We start from the raw sequence: 25,821 nt of genomic DNA on the forward strand, positions 1-25,821 counted from the left end.
TGATACAGGTGTGATACCTACTAAATACTATTAGTTGCTGTGATACAGGTGTGATACCTGATAAATACTATTAGTTGCTGTGATACAGGTGTGATACCTACTAAATATTATTAGTTGCTGTGATACAGGTGTGATACCTGATAAATACTATTAGTTGCTGTGATACAGGTTTGATACCTACTAAATACTATAAGTTGCTGTGGTACAGGTGTGATACCTACTAAATACTATTAGTTGCTGTGATACAGGTGTGATACCTACCTAAATGCTATTAGTTGCTATGATACAGGTGTGATACCTGATACATACTATTAGTTGCTATGATACAGGTGTGATACCTACTAAATAATATCAGTTGCTATGATACAGGGTTTGATACCTATTAAATGCTATTAGTTGCTATGATACACGCGTGATACCTATGTAATGCTATTAGTTGCTATGATACAGGGTGTGATACCTATTAAATGCTATTATTTGCTATGATACAGAGTGTGATACCTATTAAATGCTATTAGTTGCCATGTACAGGTGTGATACCAACCAAATGCTATTAGTTGCTATGATACAGGTGTGATACCTATTAAATGCCACTAGTTGCTGTGATACAGGTGTGATACCTATTAAATGCCACTAGTTGCTATGATACAGGTGTGATACCTACCAAATGCTATTAGTTGCTGTGATACAGGTGTGATACATATTAAATGCTATTAGTTGCTATGATACAGATTTGATACCTACCAAATGCTATTAGTTGCTGTGATACAGGTGAGATACCTATTAAATGCCACTACATGTAGTAGCTATGATACAGGTGTGATACCTACCAAATGCTATTAGTTGCTGTGATACAGGTGTGATACATATTAAATGCTATTAGTTGCTATGATACACATTTGATACCTACCAAATGCTATTAGTTGCTGTGATAGAGGTGTGATACCTATTAAATGCTATTAGTTGCCACTAGTTGCTATGATACAGGTGTATAGTAGGTTACCTGAGGCACACAAGGAAGGACTGACGGTTGTAGATTGGCAGTAGGAGCCTCCGGGACACTGGACACAGGCCGTAGAGGACCCTGCTAGGTTGTATGTTCCACTGGTACAGGCCACAGGTGAAATCCCCTGGTTTGTACATTCATTTCCTACAAAATTTACAACAACACGTAAAACTTACTTTATTTAAACAGAATACAATATCTATATATTGGTTTACTCATCAACACAAAATTAACAGCACTTTAATTGGTCAGGACCACGTTCTAAACATTCCATTTAAGTTTTATGAATTCCTTCAGCAGATAATGTATAATGCCGGTATGTATTTCATCGACTGAAAAGTTATCACTGAGACAAGATTATGTTCACATGGGAGACACGAATAAAGCTTTGAATTATTCAATTCTACTGATTTTTTGTATATTTTGTGTGTTTAAAGTGAAAATAGCTTTGTAGCTAGATAAAAGGTGTAGTATGTATACGCTGGGACATAAATCCGGATAGATATGGTTACCTGCCGGACAGGTAGTACAGGTTTCCTCGCCCAGAAGGGAGTAAGATCCAGCGGAACAAGCTGTCGCGGCTGTGGTCGTACAGGAACTTCCTGCTGGACATTGCGTACAGCTAGATGCTCCTGCTGCTGAATAAAACCCAGTGACAGCACAACTCGTCTCTACGTCTGCTCCTTGGGGGCAGTAGTTCCCCGCTGTACAGGTGATACAGGTCATTGCTGGTGAAAGAAGAAGGTTAAAGGTCATTTTACAGGTAAATGAATGTCACAGGTAAATTATTTAAGGTCACAGGTAAATTAAGGTCACAAAAAGCAAATCGTTTTTGAAAGCTCTATGTTTAGGCTCAAGCAATTTATCCTGTTTTAGATCCTACTGCAATGATGATTTTGTAAAAGTAACTCAATAATTGGTCAAAAACTATACACATATTTAAACATAAAATGTCAGTATCAGTCTTATTTATATTACTTCAGTTCTACTGTTGGTAACATTTCTACAACATGAAATCATTTTAATTTGCGTGTGCTCTATTTTCAAACTTTACCGAGAGATTTTACTCGTGATAACTTAAATTCATGATTGAGAGGATGCTAGTTTACTTGTTGAAAGTACTTTTCCATGAAATGGATATTTGTGAAAGACATAAATTTGCAAATAGATGAGTTAAAAAATAATCTCTTCAGAAAATAGAGTGATTGGCAGTAAACAGAGTATATTGGTCACAGTGACTACTTACTTCCTGAGGGACTGTATTCCCCCGAAGCACAGAGTACAGGTGTTGATGTAGCATCGGCACAGGAGTGGCCTCCGGGACAGGCTGTACAAGCTGTCTGTCCGGCTACCGAGTACTCACCTGTAATTCAATTATGTAAATGGGAGATTATTTGGCTAGAACATCCAAATATTTTCTATATTTTACAACAAAATTATTCTGCCTATACAGGTCTGGCTTACTGCCAGATAATCTGTGTCTAAGACTATCTAATGCCTGACGCTAATGCCACCCTAGTAAAATACTAGCCGCTTCCTACTGACTGGGCTAGGGAGAATTTCTCTTTAGCTCATTTGGTAGACCATTACACTACTAAGCCGGAACTCTTGGGTCGACTCCTGGCGGAGGCATTTAAAAAATAATGACCTCTGCTACACTTATGAAACTTGATGAATAAAAATTGACATGCATCTATCTGTAGATGTCCAGAACACATTTCTTTTTTTCTGATTGGACAACATACATGGTCACTGTGGTCTTCAATTGGTCAAAGTTCAGATATTGGTTGATTCTGCTCAAATTTGGCAAAACAGTTTTATGATTGATTAACCCTACTGCAACTTCTGTTTCATGAGTAGACAAGAAGTCACTGTAGGCAGGCTTCTGATAGGTTGAAATTTAGATTTGATCCCTATTTGTTGAAATTGCTATGGAGGTGCAATACGGCATTGAAATCTCTTCCTGATGCAACATCTGTGACTACTGGGCAGTTTTGGGGAATTCTGTAACAGTTTAATAAATTTAACATTGTGTTTTGGTAATTATATTTTTTTGTTTTCAAATACTTAAATTTGCAAATAGCAACACAAGATGTAGTTTATATGAAAGACTAGGAAACAATGGTATTAATATATATTAAGTTGGTGGTACTCTTTGCAATAGACAATGAAACTGCATACTAAAATTCATGAAATTTCCAAAATAAAATTTCATTATGTCACATTTCAGGCTTCGGATATATTAAGCATATGTCTGGTTGAAGCAGATATATCATCCTATAGACGATAACTATCGGATAACATGTAAAATGACACATGGTTTGTATACCTGAGCTACAGGTAACTGATATAACATGTAAAATGACACATGGTGTGTATACCTGAGCTAGAGGTGACTGATATGATAACATGTAAAATGACACATGGTTTGTATACCTGAGCTACAGGTGACTGATATAACATGTAAAATGACACATGGTTTGTATACCTGAGCTACAGGTGACTGATATAACATGTAAAATGACACATGGTTTGTATACCTGAGCTACAGGTGACTGATATGATAACATGTAAAATGACACATGGTTTGTATACCTGAGCTACAGGTGACTGATATGATAACATGTAAAATGACACATGGTTTGTATACCTGAGCTACAGGTGACTGATATGATAACATGTAAAATGACACATGGTTTGTATACCTGAGCTACAGGTGACTGCTATGATAACATGTAAAATGACACATGGTTTGTATACCTGAGCTACAGGTGACTGCTATGATAACATGTAAAATGACACATGGTTTGTATACCTGAGCTACAGGTGACTGATATGATAACATGTAAAATGACACATGGTTTGTATACCTGAGCTACAGGTGACTGATATGATAACATGTAAAATGACACATGGTTTGTATACCTGAGCTACAGGTGACTGATATGATAACATGTAAAATGACACATGGTTTGTATACCTGAGCTACAGGTGACTGATATGATAACATGTAAAATGACACATGGTTTGTATACCTGAGCTACAGGTGACTGATATGATAACATGTAAAATGACACATGGTTTGTATACCTGAGCTACAGGTGACTGATATGATAACATGTAAAATGACACATGGTTTGTATACCTGAGCTACAGGTGACTGATATGACATGTAAAATGACACATGGTTTGTATACCTGAGCTACAGGTGACTGATATGATAACATGTAAAATGACACATGGTTTGTATACCTGAGCTACAGGTGACTGATATAACATGTAAAATGACACATGGTTTGTATACCTGAGCTACAGGTGACTGATATGATAACATGTAAAATGACACATGGTTTGTATACCTGAGCTACAGGTGACTGATATAACATGTAAAATGACACATGATTTGTATACCTGAGCTACAGGTGACTGATATAACATGTAAAATGACACATGGTGTGTATACCTTAGCTAGGGGTGACTGATATGATAACATGTAAAATGACACATGGTTTGTATACCTGAGCTACAGGCGACTGGTGCTACGTTGTTAACAGAACATTTAGACCCTGCGGGACAGTTGGTACAGCTGGCATCCCCTAATAGTGAATAGGTACCGGACGCACAGTCTGCTGGTGTTGATCTGAAAACACATGAAAAGGAAATTGTAGTAATGCATCGAGTTTAAACACTTCCCAGACTACTGATATTAGCAAGATTTCCTAATATCCAGCCTTGTGTTCAAATTCAATGATTCTATTACATAAAACAGCTTAATATAGGACAGTTTACACTATTATTGTGTTAACAGGGGATCATCGTAGCTTAATTAGACAGATTGTGTCAGTCAATTCTTCCCCAATTAAAAATTAGAAAAAAATTAGCAAGAAATGTGAAATATTACTGAAACTACTTTCTTGACTATTTTTCTCAATAAGTTGACCAACAAATGGAAAGCAATATACCATATTTATCCTGTTATAAGCCCACGGGGCTTCCACATCATTGCATGACTTCAAGTAGTGAGCAGGGCTTACTATATTAGGTAGAATAAACTAGCATTTATTGGCAATTCTACTGAACTGAAATTTATTTGAGTGGGCTTATTAGCAGGCATTGGCTTATTGCTGGGTAAGTGTGGTAATATACCAATGCAGATTTGGTACAGGAGAATTCCATTGCAGTATAATGTACTTACGCAGGGTTGGTACAGGCCTTTCCAGCCGGACAGGATTCACAGAGGGCCTGGTTGCTGTCTGCTACTTTATCTGTATAAACAAAGAAAGTAATTGTTTCATGTGATTATGCCAAAATCTGTATAAGATATATTTAATCCTTGTTATACTGTCATCATTCCTCCAAAGTTATTTTGTCATTACAGAGGTGTTTGGCAATACATAGAGAATGATGTTTAAAAAACAATCGAGGGAAAGGGTCCATAGGATATATCAGCAGTAAGCTAGGTGGCTTATTAAAGGTTTAGTACAGTCTGTGGAGGGTAATAGTAGAGGTTTTCTGATGTATATCAATGACTGACTTTACAATGGTAGGACACAGGTCAGAAATATACTCCAACAATACACATTGATGGAAGATCAAGAGAACTAGTACAGCCTATACGTGTTGTTCAATTCTTTGGATCATTGTCAATGCAATTTGTTCAAATGAAATGGAAGATGTAGGCATTTCCCCCTCTGGCTTAACAACTGCGAGTACTGTTGAAAAGTGAACCCTGGCATTACTTCAATTCATGACCAATTTCAGTCTGGGAACACTTACCATAATCTTCTGCCCACACACATACAATGTACACACACTCACAGTCTCTTCTATCACAGCCTGGGAACACCTACCTAAATCTTCTACCCACACACATACACACACACTCAGTCTCTTCTCTCTCAGTCTGGGAACACTTACCTAAATCTTCTACCCACACACATACACACACTCACAGTCTCTTCTATCACAGCCTGGGAACACCTACCTAAATCTTCTACCCACACACATACACACACTCACAGTCTCTTCTATCACAGCCTGGGAACACCTACCTAAATCTTCTACCCACACACATACACACACTCACAGTCTCTTCTATCACAGCCTGGGAACACCTACCTAAATCTTCTACCCGCACACATACACACACTCACAGTCTCTTCTCTCTCAGTCTGGGAACACTTGCCTAAATCTTCTACCCGCACACATACACACACTCACAGTCTCTTCTCTCTCAGTCTGGAAACACTTACCTTAATCTTCTGCCCACACACATATACACACACTCACAGTCTCTTCTATCACAGCCTGGGAACACTTACCTGAACTACATAATGTACAGGTGGAGGAACCAGTAGGTGCTACATAACCAGTTGCGCAAGGTGTCGGGGTCGAAGTCGCATTTCCACAAAAGTGCCCTTCTGTACACTGCGTACAGGAAATGGATCCTGTAACAGAAAATAGCAAATGATACATTATTTTTTTACAGGAAAGAATTATGGGAGAATGTGTAGAGTAAAGTGGAAGGTTTGTTGATAAGGTCAGAAATCTAATCTGGGTCCCTCGGGAAAACAGACCCTGGGTCCAAATTCCAAAAAATGAGATATTCCAACATTTGAATTAGAAGAGTTCAAATGTGTCATCAGGGGTGAATGAGTTAAAACCTGGATATACCTACCTGCTGAGGAGCTGTAAGTTCCTTCTTCACAAGGTAAGCATTTCCCGGATCCGAGCGTACTGTACAGTCCGGCAACACACTGGACTGGAGCTCCGTGGTTTGGACATTCATTTGCAGCTGGACATTGGGAGCATGAGGTCTGGCCTGGAACAGAAAAACAAATCCATATCTTACACAGACAAGGTACGGGACAATTAACAGGCAATATCTTACACAGACAAGGTACAGGCAATTAACAGGCAATATTTTACAAAGACAAGGTACAGGCAATTAACAGGCAATATGTTACACAGACAAGGTACAGGACAATTAACACAGACAAGGTACAGGACAATTAACACAGACAAGGTACAGTATGATTAACAGGCAATATCTTACACAGACAAGATTCAGGACAATTAACAGGCAATATCTTACACAGACAAGGTTCAGGACAATTAACAGGCAATATCTTACACAGACAAGGTATAGGACAATTAACAGGCAATATCTTACACAGACAAGCTACAGGACAATTAACAGGCAATATCTTACACAGATAAGGTACAGGCAATTAACAGCCAATATCTTACACAGACAAGGTACAGGACGATTAACAGGCAATATCTTACACAGACAAGGTACAGGACGATAAACAGGCAATATCTTACACAAACAAGGTACAGGACGATAAACAGGCAATATCTTATACAGACAATATACAGGACAATTAACACAAACAAGGTACAGGACAATTAACAGGCAATATCTTACACAGACAAGGTACAGGACAATAAACAGGCAATATCTTATACAGACAATATACAGGACAATTAACAGGCAATATCTTACACAAACAAGGTACAGGACAATTAACAGGCAATATCTTACACAGACAAGGTACAGTATGATTAACAGGCAATATCTTACACAGACAAGGTTCAGGACGATTAACAGGCAATATCTTACACAGACAAGGTACAGGACGATTAACAGGCAATATCTTATACAGACAATATACAGGACAATTAACACAGACAAGGTACAGGACAATTAACACAGACAAGGTACAGTATGATTAACAAAAAATATCTTACACAGACAAGGTTCAGGACAATTAACAGGCAATATCTTACACAGACAAGGTTCAGGACAATTAACAGGCAATATCTTACACAGACAAGGTACAGGACAATTAACACAGACATTGCTATCTCTTAATTGGATTGTTGATGTTCCACATGCTGACTCGAATGTTAATACTTAAACTTTACTGTAGATAATAATATCCCTCGTCCATTTTGCATACTTGCCTACTCTCCCTATTTTTGAGGGAGATTCCTGAAATTGGACCGTAAAATTGAGCATTTCCAACCAGTGAATTTGCTAAATTATTCCTATTTTCTAAGATCTGATGATTTCATCTGAAAGAACAGCTCAAAAGATGCCATTTACATGTGTATATTTTACCTGGGGGTATTTCTACATATCTTATTTATGTTTTTGATTATGAGCATGTGCAAGATAATCTCCCCCATGGAAATTTAAAAAGTTGGCAAGTTTGATTTTGATTATTGATATTCCACAATTTGAATTACACTCTTTAAATAGGTCATCACCATGGACACAAAGCTTACTTTGAATACAATATTTCTGTTCATTTGACCTTGAATGCAAATTTTCACAGATCTTACCTGGAGTTCGGGTATTCTAAATATTTAACCTAGCATTCAATAGAAAATGATCGAGTTTGTATTGGATATCAAAGTTATTTAACATGACCTGCTGATACTGGTAGTTTGACCTTGAACATGTGACCTTGAAATGTGATCGTGAACATGTGACCTTTACTAACCTGTGGAGGAGGTGTAATATCCGTCGGAACATACAGTGTGAGCGGTGGACGCGGAGGGACATGAGCTTCCTATGGGACAGTTCGTACAGGTTGTCTGTCCTCCCGTCGAATACGTTCCTGCAGCACAGTTGGAGGCGACGGATGCTGTACATGACTTCCCAGCCGGACAGTCATCACACGATGTCTGTCCAGTCTGTTCCTGGTACTTCCCTGACGGGCAAGCCTACAACACAAACATGAAATATAACTGGCTACTCGTGAGATACAAATCACAATTACAATGCAACATAGTTACTCTGGAAGAACTTGAGTGGTGGTATAATCTATATACATCAAGTGAAGATAGTTTCTGCCATGGCATGTCATCAGAGCTTTGATCAATTGAGATGTGAAATAATTTAATTATTATTCTCTGGACCATTTTTGTGTATTCTAAGTGCAAAAAAGAATTTAAACGAAAGGTATCTATATATGCTTCTAAAATGGAGTATACACCACTCAGTCCCGAATAGGATGTGTATCAGTTTTGATTTCCATGGGTTAAACATGCTAACACTTTTGAAATCTGCCATGTAGTTGGGGAGGATATGTCATTTGAAGCAAATTCGCCATTTTGACCCATTTTACCTTGCCCTTGAACCCACATGAGGAATAGGGCCCCTTGATATGTACCACTTTTGATTCTCATAACTAAGCATGTTATCACTATAATTTAGTTGATGACTGCCGAGAAATTGGAGAAGATTTAAGCAAATCAGCAATTTTGACCTCTTTCATCCAGCCTCTCAACTCTAATGAGGGTAAGCCCCTAAATTTGGCTTAATCTTCAGGATTCTAGCCCCAAATTTTGGTTGATTTCTGTTTGGGAGATGTTATTTAATGCAAAGGTCACACTGATACATTGTACATGCTGTAGCAGGTGATCTTATAAGAGGCGTGACTCCTTTGAATATCTAATAACAAGGGAGGTAATTTACAATATCTGACAATAAGGATGGAAACCACATTCAATATCTAGAAATATCAGGTAAGTGAGGTAACTTTATGTACCTGAAAACAAGGGAGATAACTCTCATTATCTAACAACACAGGGATAACTTACTGTACAATCACTCGAGGCAGTGTTCCCGGTGGCAGCACTGTACGTCCCTGCTGGACAGTCGATCGCAACAGCACCGGCTCCTGTACAGCTAAATAAAGCAAAATCAACATTAAATAAATGGTCCGGAATCTCACAATGGTTTCTTATCATACAAGCTATTCGGATTAATATGTCTCACCTGTGCACAGCTTTGACCATCAATGCACATGTCAAGTTTGGTTGGTGTAGCACTTTTAGTTTCAGAGAAACTAACTTAAACGCAAAAACTTAATGTTGATGGGGATGCTGACGAAGGCAATGGACCATGACAGGTAGGCCGCATCCAGCATTAGATGCATGGGTTGAGATGTGCTTTCAATGAAACTAACTTAAACGCAAAATCTTAATTATGACACTGCTGTTGCCAGAAAAAGCACCACCCTAGTCTAGCTTCCGTTACCTCATCGCGGTGAGACAAAAATAAATAATTTTTAAAATCCATGATTTTGATTGGCAATATCTGAAGTGATTTTCAGTAGATATCATAACTTTATAGTAATCACCTGTAGTATACCCTCATTGTCTCCAGTAAATCACATCTGTCTTGACTCATTAAACCTCCCTCGTCAAAGAGTTATCGTTGGTTAATTTACCTCCCTTGTTGATCATGAGTTACCTCCCTCTAGTTAATGTTAATTATTTGGGGGGAAGGATGTTGTATTATCATATCTTTTTTGTGTGTCCCTTATGATAAGTTAATTGGTTTTCAGCTGCCCTTCATGAAAAAAAAACATCCCTTGTCGGAGAAAATAGTTAGTTTACCTCACTTGCTTAATATGAGTTATCTCCCTTCTGGACATTAACTCATTCACCCCTGAAGTTTCATAATGAACTATTCCAACCTTTGAATTAGAAGAGTTCAAATGTGTCTTTAGGGGTAAATGAGTTAAGCATTAGTTTTTTCAAGCCCCTTGTCAAAGAGTGAATCATTCTTTAACTGCCTATGTTGAGTTACCTACCTTGTTTAAATCAATCATTGACCTTTATGTGATCATTATCTTACCTCCCTTGTTGAGTTAAGCCCCTTATGGCAACTGGAGTAAATCATTAGTTAAAATGTTGAATATGTCCAATGTCAATAAGCTAAGGTGATCAGGCTATATTATAGGCAAAACAGTTTACTGGGAAATGGTGGGTGAATAATTGATGACACATTCTAGTGCTTCTAGTTTACCGCTCTATGGGTACAACATACAGGCTTTTAATATCTATATTGATCTACATGTACAGCACAGCAGTCATGTCAAACGTAGTTTATAAACACTGAAAACAAAACCTGTCTGTCAGAAATAATAGGAAAATCTTCTTCGAAATGTAATTGCAGATCAACGTAGTCTGGTTCATGATGCAAATTTTCAGTGGAATGCATGAAACTCCTCAGATCCAACACTAAGTCAATTTATTTGTGTTTCAGTTTATTTAATAAAATGCATAATAAAATCTTTTTGAACTTATAATGTTCTATAATGAAGTATAATTTCAAATTAACGATCAGATTCTCAAAGACCACCAAATCAAACACGTCTAATATAAGTCTGACCTATATTCACAACACACAACTGGCTATTGCACCATACACAGAAAATGGCTGCCATTTTGTATTTCCATTTCTGTTCCGTATATTGGTATAAGTAATTATAAATATAATATACCTAGCTCCCAGTCTCTGACTACTTACAATAGAGGCCCAGTCAACATGTTTAAATGCCTCGGATTCACATCAAATAGCTAATCATAACATTGAAAAGCCGAGGGATATACAATGTATATATTAGGGGGCACCTGTCCTGTATTTTTATTAAAAGTCTAAGTACATCTATATTTTATACCTGCTTTTCAATACATATTTATTACATATCAATCTGACACATTTATGTAGCGTTTGATTTATCTTCAGCTGTTTTCCCTCCTAACAGAACACGTCCTGCTATTTTTATTTCATTTTTGTTTATTTAGACTCAGAGATGCGCAGATGACAAGAGTTCCTTTGCTTGGACTCAAAAGGACAGATAGACACACGTATGTATATATTAAAACGAATTATGTTCTCATTGTTCGGTACATATATAAAAAGTCAAAAAGGATCAGAAACATGTAGATCTGCAATGCTAACGCAATTGCTTCACAGATCTTTAGGATTCTTTTTAACTTTTCATATAAATATATATATTATATATATAGGGTAAGAATGATGAATATTTAATAAGACTAATTAAAACAAACCTAAGAATTTTTTTTAATTTTGATTCACAGGGACAAATGGATATAATTTTCTTTTATTTGAACTCACAGGGACAGACAGATACGTTTTTTACTACCTGTAGGTTTACGGCCCCCTATCGGGCCGTCTCACCTGTATATAGCTTATCTAACTCTACGTTTTCTTGTCCTGGGAAATGTGTTACATAAACAGACCACCTTTTACCATTAACTGTGCTGAGCCTATCTAACAATGAACTATAATGGGTCTTACCTACACCTATGTCAGTAACACTCACCTGACATTACATTACAGGTATTGGCTTTTAAAAATATACCTTAACCAAGGAAGTTAATAGATATTATATAAATACAGGTAGATTTTTATATTTTGTACTCTGAGAATATTCTGGTATGAAATAAGCGGAGATTATGCAGCGTAATGGTAAAACAGTACATTGATTATAAAAACGTTATCAATCTACAGATCTCAAACGAAAACCTGTTATACAACACCTTCAGGATATTAAACCCACTGTAAGAACAGTGTCAAATTAAAATGTAATATACCTTATATCGTAATTTGCCTTTGCCTACTTCAGGCACAATTCTACATCAATCAGCACATCCTGGTGATTTGTTTTAACTTAAAATTTACTCTTTTTAAAACAATTATGAAACAGGTTTAATCAATTTAAATTAATCCCTTTGATTGACCCAGATGGAACAAGTCAGGGTTTTTAAACATGGTACCCGGGGAAAACACACTATACAGGCAGGTAACTTGATCCGTACCTTTTCTCATTTCTTTTAATTCTATGATTGGCAGAAAAAAGGGATGGGATTTTTACCTTAGGAGATCTGCATTTTCACCTTTGTTTACGACCCATACTGAATAGACTAAAAAATTAACCACTTTATTGTGTTTTGACACTTGGAACACTGTTGTTGATTATATTTTTGTTTATTTTATCTCTATTATCTTTCAAAAAAGCCCTGCAAGGTATATTTTTCTGTAAGTAATGATTTATTAAAGCTAAAATCATGCCAGGAAAAAAACATTTCCAACACTTGATTAGTTTTTGGCAGTGGTATGGGTATCCTTAACCCTAACTTAGTTTTAATTGGCTTATAAAGTTATTCCCTAATCCTCCATCACGTTTTGGTACTTTTCATGACCTCTTATAATTTCAACTGATCCATTTTTGTTTCAAGAATATTTATCTGATATTAAATATCACCTGATTTACCATGATAAGGACAGGTCTTAGTGCCGAATCCGGAAAATGTCCATGGTCAACAGTACAGTGATATCAATATGATATTGTCAATAAGGGCTGTGAAGATTTATCTCTTTTAATTCTGTATTCAATTAAATCTGGAAACATAAGATACAACAATGGACAACCGTGGTATTGCAATATCATCTTCAAACAAATAAGGAACGATCATGGTTTAATATGGCATGACCACAAAAAGGTTTAAAAGGTTGCTACTAGTAGTGTTGTCCACGTTCGAACAATAGCAGCAAGTCCTACAAGTAACTGTAACAGTTAAACATTATTGTAAAAAAAATACCAGATTCACTACATAGAAATATTGTTCTCTGATAAAATTCCCATTTTGTTTTCAACATTATTTGTTGATTAATCACATAAAAATGTGAACCCTTATTATCATATTTTATTTAAATCAAGTACCGAAATCTATTCTAAAAACGACCTGAAAATTCCAAATAAAAGAGCCTTGCATTTTCGGCTACCAATTGTTAGTACCAAGTTAAAAGCTACCATACTTTTAGAAAATTATTTCTGACTTCAATTGCTGTTAAATTGAGGTCTGATTTAAAAGTAGAAACATTCCTAAATACACTGGCAATACTTATTATTTACTTAAAACATTAAACATGCTTTAAATTCTTCTATATATTTTTACCTTGAATGTGTAAACCAAATACCAGGTTCTATACAATTTGTCAATAGATATGTTGAAGTTGTGAAAAGCTAAATATCCATAAGTATATCTGTCAATAAGTCTAACAAAGGATTGAAGAAAAAGATGTTCCGGATAATTTCCTTTCACACTTAACTAAGCAAGTCCTACGTTTTGTAATATCCTTGAGATTTCAATACAGGCGCCCCATGGCAAGACGAGAACGGGTTATAAAATTGGTTCTCTAAATCAAACCTTTCAAGTTACTTTGTAGAAACAAATTAGGATTTTTGGGAGAATGCCAACTGCGTCATATACCTGTAATATAAGTTTACAACCTGCACCCATTTAAATTTGTTATATATACCTTAAAATTAGTAGACCATATTTACAGTAAAGGTAGGCCGAACAATTCCAGGTAAGGGTGTCAGATTTATACCAAATAGTCTGATCGAAGTAAACAAAATACAATGCTAGCTGATTAGCATTTCACAAACAAGCACATAGTTTTTGTCTAGATGTGGCTCTAGTTAAATGTCTATAGCGGGCACCTGTCCTTAAAGGACAACTCTGTATATAGGACTTATTTTTGTCTGTAATAGACACCTCCATAAAAGGAAAATCGTAAATTTCCATGGGACATTAAATTTTGTTTATTTCGTGGATAACAAAATTCCACGAAATTAAATCCGAAATATATTGTCCTTGAAACAGGTTAGTAAATGAAACCACAAAATGTTTACCCCATGAAAATAAAACATTTTACAGTATATATATACGGGACACCTGCCTGTTTGAATACCCACGAATAAACACCACATGTCTATAAAAATACTTTTTCATAAATACCTGTTTATAAAGAACAGCTAACTATACAGAATACATGTCTATGAAGAATACCTATTTATAAAGAACACCTGTCTATAAAGAAAATTTTATTTCACAGAATGTAGGACTTTTTGTTTCTCTGGTTATATATCTCCAGCACACACGCAAGCATACACACATATGGAGATATTAGCCAGGTGGCATAGGACTAGTAGTTAGCAACTGTTAAGGCAGCTCCTGCGAATTCCTCAAAATTGTATTAATTAATGTATATGCTAATTGTATTAATTGTATATCTATGTACTGTAAAGTGCTTTAGAGTGACTTATGTTAGCTAGATAGGGCGCTATATCAAATGTTGTATATTTATTTTTATTTATTTATATTAAAAGTATCTACATGTCCATGTATATTGAATTTATGTGAAAGTGAAATTTTATTGTGTCGGAGGCAAAATCAGAATACATAAGTAATAAAACTCTGTCTGAAAAGACAACTGTTTATCTTGTATATGAAACAAAACTTGTCCACAGCGGTCCTATCTGTAAACTACACCTGCCTATATAATATTACATCTGTACATAAAGAACGCAATATGGTATTAGAAGCAACGTTGATTGTGTCTTTAAAATCAATATTTTGCTCAATTATTTTTACCTTGTTTGACAGCTATAGAGATCTAAGGAAATGTACTTACTATTTTCCTTGAGGACACACAGCACATGCAGACGCTCCTGAATCGAAATACTGTCCCGCCACACAACTAGTGGCACAGTCAGTCCCACAGTTACACTGGGCTGTAAAACAAGGGAGATAACTTCAAATATATATCATTATAACACAATATAATGTTTTAATTTCAATTAAAAAAAAATCTGTTATCTTTTATGTTTTCAGGTGTGACGGTCATCTTCAAATTTTCAGTGGCTGTGTTTCCTAACGTTGTATAAACCATGAAGTGTAGATGCACGATATCAGGAGACCATAACCCTTGGATTTCAAAGATGAAGTGAATGTTTGAACTCATGATTACAGGAGTTTTCTGTTAGAAATGAATCATATGAGCAGACCTTGTGAAATTCTTATAATTTATACCACACACGCAACAACACGAACAAGGCAAAGTATTGAAAGCAATCAAAAGTACCCCACCACAAGACAAATTTTAATATTTAAAATGTGCAAAGGGACATAACTCTGTATGTTTGGGGTACAAGACCTGGGCCCGTATTCATGATACCATTACCATGCTCAAACTCGGAGGCTGTGCTCAAGATAAATTTCTTGTTCTGGTATTAATAAACTCACAAATTTCTTCTTTTGTCAGTGTTATGGAAAAAGTTTGATTGAAGCTAGAATCCAAAATGGATGGTTTGAGCTCGAAATTCATGCTTGAGCATGAGAAATGTTTCATTAATATAAGCCCTGATTTCTGTGTTTGGCATTCCAATATTGTAAAAGAACTCACATACAAAGTTTGGTACATTGTAACGGACAGAGATACAAGAAACTTATGCAAAGTTAACAAGAAATGGTATTGCAAGAAATCCATAATCCCCGTCCAACTCTTGACAAAATTTAGTGTGAAAAGTGAACAAAGGGCTATAACTTTATAAAATGATCACGAGACTTGTTTTTTGTATGCGAGACTCCGCCATACCAAGATGAACTTGCATTAAAAAAATGTCCTAAAGTTCAGTCCTCTATAGTTGAAATGAAAACAAGAAATATTTGTTGAGAATTTTTGTCTACAATAAGTGACATAAATTATGTATGAATCTGTCAATTTCATTCTATGACATCAATGTCACCTATTCCGAGTAAAGTTCCAGCTCTTATATAACTATTAAACAGGAAATGTAACACTAGCTTATAGCCTGTATACATCTGATGACACTATTTTGTTGGGACTAAGGAATCGTGTGATCACTGGAGTTATATGACACCAGTTTGTTGGGGCTAAGGAATCGTGTGATCACTGGAGCTATATGACCCCATTTTGTTAGGACTAAGGAATCGTGTGATCACTGGAGCTATATGACACCTTTTTGTTGGGACTAAGGAATCGTGTGATCACTGGAGCTACATGACAACTAAGAAATCGTGTGATCACTGGAGCTATATGACACCAGTTTGTTAGTACTAAGGAATCGTGTGATCACAGGAGCTATATGACACCAGTTTGTTGGGACTTAGGAATCCTATATGACACCATTTTGTTGGGACTAAGGAATCGAGTGATCACTGGAGCTATATGCCACCATTTTGTTGGGACTAAGGAGTCATGTGATCACTGGTGTTAGGACTAAGGAATCGTGTGATCACTGGAGCTACATGACAACTAAGAAATCGTGTGATCACTGGAGCTATATGACACCAGTTTGTTGGGACTTAGGAATCAAGTGATATCATGTGATCACTAGAGCTATATGACACCAGTTTGTTGGGACTAAGGAATCGTGTGATCACAGGAGCTATATGACACCAGTTTGTTGGGACTTAGGAATCCTATATGACACCATTTTGTTGGGACTAAGGAATCGAGTGATCACTGGAGCTATATGCCACCATTTTGTTGGGACTAAGGAGTCATGTGATCACTGGTGTTAGGACTAAGGAATCGTGTGATCACTGGAGCTATACGACACCATTTTGTTGGGACTAAGGAATCGTGTGATTATATGACACCAGTTTGTTGGGACTAAGGAATCAAGTGATCACTGGAGCTATATGACACCAGTTTGTTAGTACTAAGGAATCGTGTGATCACAGGAGCTATATGACACCAGTTTGTTGGGACTTAGGAATCAAGTGATATCATGTGATCACTAGAGCTATATGACACCAGTTTGTTGGGACTAAGGAGTCATGTGATCACTGGTGTTAGGACTAAGGAATCGTGTGATCACTGGAGCTACATGACAACTAAGAAATCGTGTGATCACTGGAGCTATATGACACCAGTTTGTTGGGACTTAGGAATCCTATATGACACCATTTTGTTGGGACTAAGGAATCGTGTGATCACAGGAGCTACATGACACCAGTTTGTTGGGACTAAGGAATCATGTGATCACTGGAGCTATATGACACCATTTTGTTAGGACTAAGGAATCGTGTGATCACTGGAGCTATATGGCACCATTTTGTTGGGACTAAGGAATCATGTGATCACTAGAGCTATATGACACCAGTTTGTTGGGACTAAGGAATCGTGTGATCACTGGATCTATATGACACAATTTTGTTGGGACTAAGGAATCGTGTGATCACTGGAGCTATATGACCCCAGTTTGTTGGGACTAAGAAATCGTGTGATCCCTGGAGCTATATGGCACCAGTTTGTTGGGACTAAGGAATCGTGTGATCACAGGAGCTATATGACACCAGTTTGTTGGGACTAAGGAGTCGTGTGATCACTGGAGATATATGACATCGTTTTGTTGGGACTAAGGAGTCGTGTGATCATTGGAGCTATGTGACACCAGTTTGTTGGGACTAAGGAATCGTGTGATCACTGGAGCTATATGACACCATTTTGTTGGGACTAAGGAATCGTGTGATCACTGGAGCTATATGACACCAGTTTGTTGGGACTTAGGAGTCGTGTGATCACTGGAGCTTTATGACACCATTTTGTTGGGACTAAGGAATCATGTGATCACAGGAGCTATATGACACCATTTTGTTGGGACTAAGGAATCATGTGATCACTGGCGCTATATATGGCACCATTTTGTTGGGACTAAGGAATCGTGTGATCACAGGAGCTATATGACACCATTTTGTTGGGACTAAGTAATCGTGTGATCACAGGAGCTATATGACACCATTTTGTTGGGACTAAGTAATCGTGTGATCACAGGAGCTATATGACACCAGTTTGTTGGGACTTAGGAGTCGTGTGATCACTGGAGCTTTATGACACCATTTTGTTGGGACTAAGGAATCGTTTGATCACTGGAGCTATATGACACCATTTTGTTGGGACTAAGGAATCAAGTGATCACTGGAGCTATATGCCACCATTTTGTTGGGACTAAGGAATCGTGTGATCACTGGAGCTATATAACACCATTTTGTTGGGTCTTAGGAATCGTGTGATCACTGGAGCTATATGACACCAGTTTGTTGGGACTAACGAATCATGTGATCACTGGCGCTATATATGACACCATTTTGTTGGGACTAAGGAATCATGTGATCACTGGCGCTATACATGACACCATTTTGTTGGGACTAAGGAATCGTGTGATCACTGGAGCTATATGACACCATTTTGTTGGGACTAAGGAATCGAGTGATCACTGGAGCTATATGCCACCATTTTGTTGGGACTAAGGAGTCATGTGATCACTGGAGCTATACGACACCATTTTGTTGGGACAAAGGATTCAGGGGATCACGGGAGCTATATGACACCAGTTTGTTGGGACTAACGAATCATGTGATCACTGGCGCTATACATGACACCATTTTGTTGGGATTAAGGAATCGTGTGATCACTCGAGCTATATGACACCATTTTGTCGGGACTAAGGAATCGAGTGATCACTGGAGCTATATGACCCCATTTTGTTGGGACTAAGGAATCGTGTGATCACAGGAGCTATATAACACCATTTTGTTGGGACTAAGGAATCGTGTGATCACTGGCGCTATATATGACCCCATTTTGTTGGGACTAAGGAATCATGTGATCACTGGCGATATATATGACACCATTTTGTTGGGACTAAGGAGTCATGTGATAACTGGAGCTATATGACACCAGTTTGTTGGGACTAAGGAATCGTGTGATCACAGGAGCTACATGACACCATTTTGTTGGGACTAAGGAATCGTGTGATCACTGGAGCTATAAAGCACCATTTTGTTGGGACTAAGGAATCATGTGATCACTGGAGCTACATGACACCAGTTTGTTGGGACTAAGGAATCGTGTGATCACAGGAGCTACATGACACCATTTTGTTGGGACTAAGGAATCATGTGATCACAGGAGCTATATGACACCAGTTTGTTGGGACTTAGGAATCAAGTGATCACTGGAGCTATACGACACCATTTTGTTGGGACTAAGGAATCGGGTGATCACTGGAGCTACATGACACCATTTTTTTGGGACTAAGGAATCATGTGATCACTGGAGCTATATGACACCAGTTTGTTGGGACTAAGGAATCGTGTGATCACTGGAGCTACATGACACCAGTTTGTTGGGACTAAGGAATCATGTGATCACAGGAGCTACATGAAATCATTCAAATTCATGTAATAATACAGTATTAACTATTGAGATTAAGGTAAAATATTTGCCCAGCTGGGGTGTATTGATATCGAAAAATGTGTATTGAGACATCATTAAAGTTTGTGTGTGTGTTATACATTGATATAACAATTAACTAAAAGAGTCCTATCATTATTTTCAAAAAAAAAATCCAAAACTGAATAGCGAATCATGTGTTGTGCAATCCACAGTATTTCTATAGAGAGCAAGTAGAATTATAAACGATTTCAATACACACACTTGAAATTCATATTGGTATTGACAACCTTAAATTTACGACTGTGACCAAAAGTAATTATCATTTAAAATACGAGCCGTCAATGTCCCCGTGTGTGTATACAGAGTTTAGATTTCTGCCTTACACCGACGGGACAATAAACAGGTATTTAGTATATAGTCTGTGTGATGACAAGGTAATAAGAAATCAAGGGATTTCTAAGTCTGTGTAATGGTTCCTACATGTTGCGTGTTTTGAAAGGTTTATAATAGTGCCCAGGTAGCTAGCCGGAGTATCATTGATAGGGCCGCCATTTTCACACAGCAGATCTAATCATTGTACCATGATCAGCCTATATCCTATGAGTATACCATGGTACTTAAGTAAGTGTCCCTAATATAATATAACATTACAAAATTCTGTACCCTTAGGTACTTAGTTACACAGGGCATAGTTACACAGGGCAATTGTTGAAACTGGGGGTACAACCAAGCGTTTTGGGGTGAAAACCCTCATTTGCGTATTCCTGGGAACACTGTTTAGTATGTCATCTTACTGATTAAACTGTTGCCTTTAACCATACAAATGTTCTTTATTCCATAATCCATTCCAAAGATATTACCCATCTTCTCTGACTAAACCAAGATATTACCCATCTTCTCTGACTAAACCAAGATATTACCAATCTTCTCTGACTAAACCGAAGATATTAGCCATCTTCTCTGACTTAACCGAGATATTACCAATCATCTCTGACTAAACCGAAGATATTACCCATCCTGACCAAACCAAAGATATTACCAATCTTTGCTGACAAAACCAAAAATATTACCAATCTTCTCTGACTAAACCAAAGATATTACCCATCTTCTCTGACTAAACCAAGATATTAGCCATCTTCTCTGACTTAACCAAGATATTGACCAATCTTCTCTGACTAAACCAAAGATATTACCAATCTTCTCTGACAAAACCAAGACATTTAGTCCTTCTAAGACACCAAATTAAAAATACATATACCATGTTATCATCCAAATAAACACATTAGTGTGGACAAGCGTGGCAATACAACATTTGTCAACCAGTTTTCCATGGCATAAAAATCTACCATGGCACTGAGCTATCCTTTCAGCCTATCATACACCACCATACTGGAGACATTGGTCTGTGGGCTGACTCACAATGACATGTACATGATACTTACCATAGAACAAAACATTCACAATGACATAAATACTAAGTCATACAGCACCAAACCAAATTTTTAATTTTTTTCTAATAAAACATAGCTCAATGGTAAGAATTTTCATTCGTGAATGATTTCTGAGGGATGTTTTTCAGGTGAATACTTCACAACATTTTCTAAATTTCTATGAATCCCTTACATGTTCTAAAAGACAGTATGGGTCCTCAAAATCTGGGTGATTCCCACAGGAAAAGCATGAGTCTAGCAATCAATTATCTGTGTCCCAAAAAATATTGTTTTTAATTTAAATAATTGTTACAACATTTTATTTTTTCTGTAGTATCTAAATAAGAACAAATTCTTTCTAATCTATATTTGTAGTCAATTTTACTGTTTTATGATGTGATCATTCTAGTCAGGAGCAAATAGATTCCTATATATGTATAAGTACAGTCCCTGCTCTAGTCGAGGGAATCGCTACATCTGTAAACATTTCTGGATCAGTACTTCTGTAAGAAATGGTGTTTTTCATTGTAGTGATACAACATAATGTAAACAATCTGCCTACCAAGGTAAACAATGAATCTATTAATATATAACAATCAATACCTTTGATGTTTTGTACAAATATACATGGCAATATGTATGCATTGTCAGTAAAACGGAATGTAGGTTTTAACAACTGTACATGTGCTGATACTGACTTAAAGGAATTGGAAGGAGCCGCTTATAAATTGGTGGCAGCAAGTTATATGGGTGTAATTAACTTAGTTTGGAGGATAAAAATTATTACAAAGTTCTCTTTTTTCAATCAAAATATATTTTAACGACAGCTAGCATGCCAGGAAAGTAAATACTTATTTTTGGTAAGATTCCTAGTGAACTTGAATTAAATAATGTGCATACTGTCTCAACAGAAAATGTTACTGTCTTTTAAGTCAAGTAAAAACGTAACTGAACTTTAACCCCTAATTGCAGCCTTGAACTTCAGCTACTTTTAACAGATAACTTCCACTGGAAGGTGCATCAGGTCGTTGGAATTGTTGCAAATTTTATCTAAAATGTCTCATGTTGAAGGTCAGTTCAACTGTTCCCAATAAAAAACATTCTTAAAGGGGACGTCATGCCCAATAAAAATATTGTAATTTAGGATAATTCAAAAGTTCATATACATATATTAAAATGGTCATGATCTAATATAATAAAACTTCAAAGATGAAGTCATTGAAATCACTTTTTTTTTAATTCCTTGGGAGTTATGTCCCTTTTTCAAAATTCCCTGACAAATGTTGTCTGCACAACTACTTCGGTTTAAGTCAAATTTTGTGAAGACTTCACAGATGCTACATCATCACACTCAGGAGTTGTGCACATACACGCTCATATTTTATAGGGGGATAAGCTTGATAATGTCTAAGTTAAAAAAAAAAATCCTGGTTAGGACTCATAGCTTTTATCTCAAAAATCTGAAGTTTGGAAGATAAAAGGTGTAAATATACCATATATATATATATGTAATTGATAAATGTTCTACTCTGCATAGTGTATGCCGCTAAAAATATTATTATCATACAGGTAGGCCATGTCAAATAATTTATTTCTGATACTTCTGAAAGGAAAAATGCACAGGCAGACCGGATTCGAACCCGGGACCCTCAGAATTCTAGACGGATGCTCTTCCAATTGAGCACCTCTCTCACTCAGGTCGCCGACGATCGACCCAGTCCAGTTCCGCAACATGAATTCCTTATCCCTTTTTCTACAACCCAGGTTCAGGTATCCACTTGCCTAGCATACACCAAATGCTTGAAACAAGGGTTGGCCACAGGAACCACTGTAACAGGAGAGGGAAAATGCACAGCCAGACAGGGGTTCGAACCAGGGACCCTCCAAACTCTAGACTTACGCTTTACCAATTGAGCTACTGATGCTTGGTCGCAGACGATCGAATCAGTCCAGTTCCACTACACTTCATTAGTTGAAGCCAAAATAAATCCTCTAACTGCGATCCATGGCTAAGAATGTCAAGTCACATTTAACTGTAAAGCGGACTAAAGCAAGTCTAACAAACCCAGGTTGGACTAGGCAGAAGAGGGGGGGGCGGTGTGTAACTATATATATGTCAATTTATAACGTGTTTATGAACTGCAGACTGAATATACCTGTAAGTCAATCAACTCACCTGTTACGAAGGTGTGGTGTGGCCAGCACACCAACACAAACGTCAGACATAATTCCACAAATTTGGTCATCGTGTTTCGTGAAGTCCTGTGTGCAAGTCCCGCTTGCAACACAACACGACGGCCGGGTACGAAAAGTAAACAACAAAAAATCACACAATTTAACAAGAGACCAGCTCTGTTTTAGACACGATCAACTATCTATACATTTAAATCCATTTTAAAGTGCTTGTCACATATTGAGATCGTAAGTGTGTCCTCAAAATAACGAAAGTTCTGCGACTCCTTATAGTTCCTTACGTCTTTCTCGAGTCTTGGCTAGCTCGGCACTGTCAATAAAACATGAATATTCATAAGTTTACCTTATTCGTACATCCGGGTAGGGAAAGTGCGCATGACTGTTTCTTGTTACCTGGATACAGATAAACAAGGTTACAATAGGTGAAATTTTACCTGTGCACAACAGGTAAAGACTCGAACAGAGATAACAGGCTAAGGTTTTCTAACCGACAGACAGACAATGGGCATAGACTATGACATACTACTTATAAGGCACTGCGGGCACCTGTCAAGTTAACGAGCCCACGTCTTGATAACTTTAGAAATAACCAGTTACACATATATGTACCATAGGTATACTGTCATTTTTCTGAAGTATTAATACTTTTCCAAATTATTTACACCTATACATTTAAAAAAACTTACATAATAAAATTTAAGAAGAATGAATTAACCCTATTTTTTTCGGGCTTCAATTATTGAGGCTTTAGTAAGAAAGCAAAACGTTTGGTATCTTACCAATAGGAGTTTTTAAAGGTTTCTAGATTTCCAAGAAATTCAAATTCCGAAACCAATTTTGACCTGGCATTAGTAATAAGTTAATTAACATAATTAATATCTCCAAGACATTTTTTGTATCTCATGTAAGAGTGATCTAGGGTTAATGTTGAAGAGTCCAATTAACATTTTCAATGAATTGGTAAAATCATTTGTTTTATTACAGACATTTATTGTGACATTTTCAAAAAATAAGCAGATGAAATATAATGGATCCCAGATTATTCTATATTACAGCGTTGGGAACCTCAGGATAATCGAAGAAGTGGAGCTGTTAATTGCGCACTAAAAGTTTTCCAAGTGTACATCGTAATAAATAAGTGAATGAAAATCACAGGAGTCAGAAATTCTGTCTATAACAATATTAGAAAAGTAAAAGATAATCACTAGGGTTATGTTGTTTTATGCATATCATAGATGATATTTTTTACATTACTTTTACTATTTATATTTGATAATTAACTGATAACTGATAAAACTTTTATTTTTTACTAAGGCGTGTCAAACGTCGCAATATTCAATAATATAACATTTATGTTCGAAATTTTATATTTGTATTCAATATTTGAAAAGATATGTGTATTATAAAATATTGAACATATATTGACAATTATTGAATATTGCAACCTTTGACACGCCATATTTTACGTAAACGGCAATGAGTAACTGAAACGCTTCTGTTTGAAAAGAATATCAAGACGGTGCATTTTTATTAGTCACGGGATATTTAATCAAATTTGAAAAATAACATTTTATTTCGTTTATCAATAAAATTGGTAATACAATTTAGGAAATAGAGTTTATAACAGAAAATTAATAACTAGAAAAATGGTTTAAGAGAATTCAGCAATGTAAAGGGACATCACACATTTTTTAAGGGACATTAAATCTGGACATAAAACTGAACTGGAAATCATTGTCCATTTTTTCGAAATATGCTATTTTGCATTAATTATTTTTAGTTTGGACAGAGATTTATTAATTTCTTTAAAAAATATGTTTCTGTACATTTTCTCCCACGCTTTCATATCCGAGAGTTAACCAAATTAAACGTGGTGCATAAACAAGAATCAGTATAGGCCTCAGTAAACTACACCTGCTTCATTAGAAGTATCCTTCACCCCTGGAATCAAAGGTTGTCATGTGCCGATAATTTAATATCTTATGAACGATTTTGACCTAATTTGACATGAACATCCCCTGCTATAAAAATATTCCACAATTCGTTATTGAATGAAGTGCCAATCTACAAAAGCCTCGTTCTTAGGTAATCATATTCCATCTGTCTAACTAGCTCGCGCACACATTCGAATCTTGATTGTGGATAGCTCTTGCTGTACTGCAGATGTATAACAACAACTTGACGACTTTTCCGCCTTTCGTTCCATCAATTCGTCTCGGTTGCAGCAGATACAACTTCCAGTATTTCTCTCTTCGTCAGCACCCGTATCAAAGTTTGCGGTAGTTCGCCTTTGCCGAGTGAAGATCTAGGGC

The 25,821-nt window shown here is 36.6% G+C and overlaps 1 protein-coding gene across 3 annotated transcripts in view; it reads right to left on the reverse strand.

The window, feature by feature from the left end:
- The window catches only part of LOC110456849, a 141,062-nt gene extending 117,254 nt beyond the window's left edge, over positions 1–23,808 (reverse strand). For all 3 annotated transcript variants that reach the window (XM_021507850.1, XM_021507849.1, XM_021507848.1), the window contains exons 1-11: positions 23,493–23,808; positions 15,315–15,414; positions 9,620–9,707; positions 8,518–8,740; positions 6,684–6,827; positions 6,328–6,453; positions 5,202–5,271; positions 4,525–4,646; positions 2,253–2,369; positions 1,519–1,734; positions 1,004–1,150 (exon numbers count right to left, since the gene is read on the reverse strand). In XM_021507850.1, coding sequence (XP_021363525.1) covers positions 1,004–1,150; positions 1,519–1,734; positions 2,253–2,369; positions 4,525–4,646; positions 5,202–5,271; positions 6,328–6,453; positions 6,684–6,827; positions 8,518–8,740; positions 9,620–9,707; positions 15,315–15,414; positions 23,493–23,562 — 1,423 coding nt within the window. In that variant the 5' untranslated portion in view covers positions 23,563–23,808. The remainder of the gene's footprint in view (positions 1–1,003; positions 1,151–1,518; positions 1,735–2,252; positions 2,370–4,524; positions 4,647–5,201; positions 5,272–6,327; positions 6,454–6,683; positions 6,828–8,517; positions 8,741–9,619; positions 9,708–15,314; positions 15,415–23,492) is intronic.
- Between the last annotated feature and the right edge of the window lie 2,013 nt (positions 23,809–25,821).

This window comes from Mizuhopecten yessoensis, unplaced genomic scaffold, assembly GCF_002113885.1.
Source record: "Mizuhopecten yessoensis strain PY_sf001 unplaced genomic scaffold, ASM211388v2 scaffold8931, whole genome shotgun sequence".
NCBI lineage: Eukaryota > Metazoa > Mollusca > Bivalvia > Pectinida > Pectinidae > Mizuhopecten > Mizuhopecten yessoensis.